The sequence below is a fragment of the Plodia interpunctella genome, chromosome 12 (assembly GCF_027563975.2).
Source record: "Plodia interpunctella isolate USDA-ARS_2022_Savannah chromosome 12, ilPloInte3.2, whole genome shotgun sequence".
In the NCBI taxonomy this organism is placed as follows: domain Eukaryota; kingdom Metazoa; phylum Arthropoda; class Insecta; order Lepidoptera; family Pyralidae; genus Plodia; species Plodia interpunctella.
Window position 1 is genome coordinate 10,061,958 of NC_071305.1, and position 7,854 is coordinate 10,069,811.

Here is a 7,854-nt window from a genome sequence, read left to right on the forward strand (position 1 = left end):
ACGAACCTGATTAAAAACCTTAAAAATCTCGTGTTGAAAATATTTATAAAAGAAAGACATATTAAGTCGATTTAATATCGATATAATATCGCTACGTCGATTGTGCAAAATATGTAACTCACTACTTCTTGATATCCTTACAAATTAGAAAACAAAGTCCTCTAACGCATCTGTCTGTCTGTTCGCAATAAACTCAAAAACCACTGTACAGATTTTCATGCGGTTTTCACCAATAGATAGTGTGGTTCCTGAGGAAGGCTTAGATGTATAATTTGTTATGTTGTACCCGAGCGAAGCCGGGACAGGCCGCTTGTCTATTATAAACGTGAATAAATTTTGATTTATATATGTTTGTTCTGAAAAAACGCACGCAAAAACTACTGACACGCATAGAATATAATTATGATGGCACATTAGGTACTTTTATCATGAAAATACCAGATCAGAGCCTCGGCACACAGGCAGTTGTTTATATAAACCCCGAATCGATCAGGAGCTAGTCGCCAAATTGCCACGCCAGTGTGACTGTCCAAACTAGTCGTTTCGTTTGGTTCAGTTGTTTCTAAAATTTTTCTATTTATTCGACAATTATATTTTAAATCATACTTTAGAATAATAAATATATATATATCTTTTAAAATCCATGTCCCAATTATTTGGACTGGAAATTTTTTTGGAAATGTCGCCAGGCTTCTGGGAACTTTACCGCACGACGACGGCGATTTAGTACCATTTTTTTATTTAAATTAATTTAGTATTTATTATTTTAGTTTTAATTTTTTAATTTTAACTTATAGTGCTTATGTTGTAAATACTTTTATTGTTTTAGTATATATATTTTTTGGTTACATAAGTCACTTGAAGAGGTCCTTAATATGGGATATATTTTTGGCAGAGAACAAAGAATTAAACCATCAGGTCTTCATAGGTACGTTGGCAGAAAATTCTAAATTAAATTCACTTGTACGAAAACCGCATCGAAAATTAGCTGAAACGAGCGCGTACTAAGTTTAGAGCAACCATCCGAGTAACACTTGTTACAAAAGCACATATTGTTACCACCATTATTATGGTTACCACGAAAAACAAAAATAAAAAAATGTCAATATAATAAAAAAATATCAAAATTTATAAATGCAGACAGTAATATCATTCTGAGTGATAGTGAATAAAATCCATTGTTAGGTCTAACTGGATAAATCCCTTAAAACCCTAATCTCGTGACCGACTGTCACGTACAATATCTTCAGTGAGACACAATATCTTCTGTTTTATTGTGCACCAACCCGAAAGTTGTATAAAGTTTAGTATCATTTTTTAAATAACCAAACTAGTGCTAGGAAGTCATCATCTGAACAGATTGATGCTTATAAAATCACTGCTGTATTATTTAAATTATCAAATTTTCAAATATTATTAAGTATAACTCGTTTAGATTTTCGGCTTAATTTTATTTAACGAAAATCAGCATCTATATACATAAGAAAGTAATGAGTATCATTCTATAACTATTGTTAATCATGGAGAATACATCAACTATTAAAACAAGTGTTACTAACATTATGTCTGTAGATAGGTGCTCTAAATACGTCGAATACTGTTGGTTCGAGAGGAAATTAAATGCATGTCTGTACGATAGCTTCTGATCCCAACCTACTCCCTGGAAAGTTACCAAACTGGTTGGATTAATTTCATCCGCTGATTCAAATTTATTGCACGCTTAAGACTTACTGTTTGAAAATACGAATTAATACCCAAAAGTTTAATTATTCATTTTCTTTACACATCTTTGTATATCAAAAATAATAGTTTATGATTCAAAATATTTTGTATTATGTTTATCATAGGTATTAACTATTTAAAAAATACAAATTTAAAGACATAAGATAAAAGCCTGACAGCGCCAGAAGGCAATGTCATTCTAGTCCTGTAAAAAAATCTATAAATACTACTAATAAAAAGACATACAAAATAATATGAAAATTTTTAAAGTTTGGGTAAAGGAGAACCTGTTAGAAGTGATTACACCAAATTCCAAGGTAAGACAAGGTGAAATATATATAGACGTATCCTGTATATCTGTCGTCCCATAGGTAAATGACGCATTTTCCTGTCATGCGCTCCGTTTTTGTAGCTGACCACAGTCAACTTGTAGAATAATATAGGGTAGTACAGCACCCGCACATTGTGTTAAATACAATTACATCAAACAAATTCGCCCCTATTTCCACTCCAAAGATACCCATTTACCACTTGTCGTACATTCGGCTGGAAAAAATGATAAAATTATTGAAAAAAAAAAAGCCATATGTTTAATATGAATTAGTTACACGATTAATAACAAAAATAGAATGTTGTTATGAAGGTCATTCAGTAACATTATTAAAAACTTCCGTTTGCGTACTTAAATACTCTTCTATTTCTACGTTCGGAATGACTGAGATTAGTGTCGTGTCGTTGTCCAATTGCTTACGATAACTATTCACCACCAGAATGAAGTAGATAGTCACTGAAAATACATAAAATTATATTGTTAAATATTAGGAGTCAAACTACCAAAATAAAAGTATATGATCTTCCTCCTCCCCCTTATGTAGAACCTCTGTGGATTGTTCACTATGCTTGACTGCTGTATCGGAGGTCCTGGGTTCGATCACCGGATAGGGAATCTTGACCCAATGATCGATTGTTTAATTTTAATTTTGGTGGACATTTTGACTTCGTCCATCTTTTAAATTTCTACATTCACAAAAAACCACAATTTAAAAAGTTGAACGTATCTATAGATCAAACATTTCAATTAATTTGTTTATTCGAATCAATGTAGAATTTGCTTAAAATCTAAGAAATAAATTGGGGAAAACTGATGAAAAGAAATTCGTGAGAGTCAGCCTCCTAAGCCTTGCCGTGGGACAAGCACTATAAATTTGGTCTTGAAAGCCGTGTTATATTTCTTTTCGAGAGGACCAATACTTCACCACTGACAACCACTGACAAAGTATTGTCTACAGATCTGTGCTTTTACAGATGTAAGCAGGGCAGCACATTAAGACAGACTCTGAGAAGAGGTCTCACATGAACAGGCAGCAAATTAGGTATATGTAAAGAAAATACTTACTTATGTACCAAAGCATGCCGAATATGGTAACGCAGACCCTGTTCCTCTGTCTGCGCGAGGTGAACACCAGCGCGAGCATCACCATCAACATTAACATCACTGCTACGAACATCAGCGCGTACCAGATCCAAATGTGGCAGAGGAGGGCGTCGTCCTGGATAAGGTTACAATGTCCTAAAATAAAGCTGATTACGATTAAGCGAATGGGCTGATTATCATTAAAAAAAAAACAAGCAAAACCTTTTCGTCTCTAAAGTATCCTCACATATAAAAAGTACATTAAATTATGTCTATTCATTTCTATTGGGACAACGCATGAAAATATTTCAAAAAATCTTTTAAAGCATAATAAATGGTAAACAAAAACTAGGATCACCAGAAAATATGAAAATAGATTGATGAAATTATTAACACAGCATGAATCGAGACTTAAAGTATATTAACAATTGTTTCTTTGACCAATACTATCACAAATATCGAAACTAAAGGTGATGGTTTAAAGAGACTAACCCTAGCTACTCCTTATTTGACCAATACTATGACAAATATCGAAACTAAAGGTGATGGTTTAAAGAGACTAACCCTAGCCACTCCGAAGAATAGCCCGATGCTGGCCGCGAAGAAGAGAGCCACGAGGATCCAGATGGTGACGATGAGGTAGCTCATCGACATGAAGAACGAGCAGCCGTAGGCCATCGGGTGAACCTACGAAAAGATATATAGACTCAAATCAATACTGTAGCCCGATTACCTGCAAATAATACGTCTGTCGACATAAATAAGACAGCCGCATCTAGCATTTTTATTTAAATCGTATTTATATATAATATAGGTTAGATTTGTTATTTACACATAGATTGTAAAAAGTAAAGTAACATTATATAAAACTTTATAAAATAAACGAAATTAAAATTCTAGTATATGATAATCTTTTAAATAAATAAATAAATAAATAAATATATTAGGACAAATCACACAGATTGAGCTAGCCCCAAAGTAAGTTCGAGACTTGTGTTATGGGATACTAACTCAACGATACTATATTTTATAAATAGATACATATATAAATAAACATCCAAGACCCGGGCCAATCAGAAAAAGATCATTTTCCATCATGACCCGACCGGGGATCGAACCCGGGACCTCTCGGTTCAGTGGCAAGAACTTTACCACTGCGCCACCGAGGTCGTCGTATTCTAAAGAAACCTCCAAAATTCCCACAGGAGCGAAGCCGCGAGGCACAGAAATGTATATTACTTACGATACATATTGCCGCTACAATCAAGGCGCCAGTCCGAAGGTCCAGCCCAAGGAAGGACTGCACCACAGGCAAATCGTCTAAAGCCGTCATCGCGGGAAGTCTCCCGAGTTTCAAACCATCTAAATTTTTACCTTTTTGTCTTTGTTTATTATACAGTACTGTTGAGACAATGACATTTGGTGATGCACCAAGTCTATATAGTCTTTGGATCAAGTCAAATCACGATGGCCAAGGAGTTATTGTCAAGTTATAAAAAGTAAGTGAAGTCTGTGGTTATTTTTCCAAAAGTTCTCAACCCAGTATTCCTCTAACCCTTACGAGGTAGACGTACAGAAGTTGTGGAACTTGAAGACCACCTTTAGCTGTATCTTTTTTCTTATCTGTATGTATGTTTATATGTCGTATGTTTCACCCAAGGACTCGTGGGAATGCTGTTGCTGGTTACCATTTAGCAAGACTATGTTTCCTTGAGTTACTTGATACGACATCTACGGGAAGTTATGATTTTATTCCAGGGTTTTTTGTATGTTTTACTATTACAATATAACAGGCTTATTTTTGGGTTCGAGATTAATAATCTTTAGATTTTCTTAAGCGTAAAAAATACAATATGTTTAAACATACATTTCCTTTATTATACTTAGAGCACCTGGTTTAATAGTACCTAGTCTGTACCACGATGGACGCCTGTCATTGATCCATCATTGACATGCCCCTTGGAATACAATCCGTTAGCAGAGTTCCACGTCTCTACTCTACAAGCATAAGAAGCTTAAATCTCATAAGTGTCGTTATTCCGAGCTCGTCACATGAATTGTGTAGAGCCGGTCTTTTAGTAAAGCTTGCTAAAAGCTCTATCGACACAGAAAGTCAATATTAAAAGCTTCTGAGACTCATTTGCAGGTTTCGATGACTATTTACTGATTGGATTCTCGCTGTGGGTTCGGAACATTTCTTTGCCGCGTTGCGTTGAAAATTGTCCACATACTTAAAATAGAATATGTAGCACTGAGTATATTAAAATACCCATTGACGTCAAAAATGTACTTAAACCTAATTAATTCTACTACCTACTTCAAAAGCGCAGGTGAAGAAAAGAAAAAAATAATTTAATATTGAATGAAAAGCGAATTGTAAGGTTCTATAAAATTCATATAAAGACGATTAACCTGATATACAGCATACTAGCGTTGAGCCTGTTTGTCTAATCGAAAATTTTATTCAAAAATTAATTTTGTCAAAGTATTTACAAAGATACATGAATGGAAGCAATAAATGAAATTATAAAATGCTCTATGAAAATAAACGCGATAACCTTATGTTGCCCTTAGCTTCGCTAGCCTATATTTAACCCCGGATCAATAACTATATTTATTCAAAATTTCATCAAAATCGACTCAGCTGTTTAGGCGTAAAAGCGTGACAAATAGACTTTCGCAAGTATACCTAATGTAGTATGGATTTAATTGACATCAACTTGTTAGACGACAAAAATAAGCTATTAATATTGCTCATTATTATTTATTTCATTACTGTCAATAAATATTTCTTAAATTCTTTATAAAAAAATCCGAATTTTACTGTGATTGGTGTTAATACATAATATGTATATTATTTTATTAATAGTCACAATTTTATGGAATGCTTATAACGCTATAGTAAACTGTGAAAAAAATCAGACCCCAAAATACTACAGGTTTTCTGCTCATTCGCAGTATTGATGTTGGGATCTTTTAGCATCCACACAAGCTTTAATGGAGCCTATCAAACATAAATAGGATCCTTAAATGGGTTCGAAAACAAAATAACAGAGCATTCAGCTTGCCCGCTGAAAGCAGTCTCATGCCGGCTCACACACAATCGCCGAACCCGAACAGATGTCGACCTGAACGGACGTATCGCGTAGTTTGTATGAGAGCTTTCATTTACTGTGATAGAAAACAAGCAATGTATGCCGAATCCGGCAAAATGTCGCCTACCCACGCAACTAGTCAATTAAGAAACAATTGCCCACACAGTTCAGTTACACGAACGTTTTACGTTGAATCCCACGTTATATTGGCCCTTCCGGGTTAAAGGTTGACACTTAGAAACATATGCAGAAAGTTTTTAGTATTTAAGAAGCATAAAACCAGTATTTTCTTTTGGTTTAAAAATATTTATTTCTCATAAAGAATTACATACTTAATTCACTTGGTGTGAGAACTATAACTAAGTGTCCTATATGTACAATTTTATACAACATGCGCATACGGCTAATACTTAACTCATAATTACGTGCGAGAAAAAAGAAATCGTGACACACAAATCACAGTCACCAGCATCGCACCACACTACCCTCTATTTATTATCGGAGCGACGAGCGTGGACGACAAGACAATGAAATGCGACAAATACGTTAATTCTAAGCAAGCTTCTAGAAGGTAAGTTTCGTAATTTTCTTGTTGTATTTATTGACGTGACAACGTCTTAAATTAGGTTGCGGCTGGGAGTCACTTATGAAAAAGTGTAACGCCCGGTAACGTTACTATGAGTCACCGAACGAGAGAGAGAGGCCCGCCGAATGCCTTGCGTCTCTCTCCCACTCAACTATGATCGGTCTGCCGCGCGCGTAAAAAGACGTTGTCACGTAAAATCTTCGCCCGTAAAACCGACTTTACAGGCAACCATTTTTTATTTGTTGCATTATTCTTCCAGAGATAAGTTCAAACAAACTAACTCTTCTGCCTTATCCAATTGAAGAGATTGATTAGAGATTTCATGTAAACTGAAAACGCATACGAAGTTACGGGCACAGCTATTATTGAAATTATTCTCCTTGATACTATTTCTACTGGTGCATTTAAATAATACAATATATCATCGTCATCCCCACTGCGTGAGGGTGCTCTGGTTTTGCACGCCATGCTTCCTTATCAAGTCTATTAAAATATATACAAAACTCGTGATACACTCTGTCCCTAAAATAATCATTTGAATGACTTTGTTATTCTGTTAGCCATCTGTTTGCATTTCAAAATTGCTTGTTAACATAAAACCAAAAATTATATTCCTGAGCAATGCAATCTTCCATTGTTTCTTAAGGAGGATTTCCATTTTTACTCCGAGAAAACAAAAAGCGGGTAACATCAAGAATGCAATATTTAATTTCAAATGTTTTTGTAATAAATTAAAATCTTTTTTAAAATATAGTTGGATGCTGTGCTTAGTAGATCTGTAGATCAATTTGAGGGGTTTTAGAGAGAGGCAGTGTAATTTTTACGAGTAGAACGTACGTACTGTGGCAAAAAACACTAGGCTATAAAGTCAGCAACGCGCGTGTGACATCTCTGGGTACTAGAGCTGCACTGACTAGATACTTCCCGTAAGGTGTGGTGTGTTTCATTCTTTCATTCTTTTTAAAACAAATTTATTCTCGTTTCTTTCAGGTCCAATATGAACATCTGACATACGATAGGACTTCGGTAACATAGCG

The 7,854-nt window shown here is 34.8% G+C and overlaps 1 protein-coding gene across 1 annotated transcript; it reads right to left on the reverse strand.

Annotated features, from left to right (window-relative positions):
• Positions 1–813: 813 nt before the first annotated feature.
• Positions 814–4,572, reverse strand: LOC128674405 (uncharacterized). Its single transcript, XM_053752905.1, has 5 exons — positions 4,380–4,572; positions 3,701–3,823; positions 3,119–3,272; positions 2,405–2,509; positions 814–2,268 (listed from the first exon to the last, which is right to left on the reverse strand). The coding sequence occupies exons 1-5, from the start codon at positions 4,467–4,469 to the stop codon at positions 2,222–2,224; spliced, it is 519 nt and encodes a 172-aa protein (XP_053608880.1). The 5' UTR covers positions 4,470–4,572; the 3' UTR covers positions 814–2,221.
• Between the last annotated feature and the right edge of the window lie 3,282 nt (positions 4,573–7,854).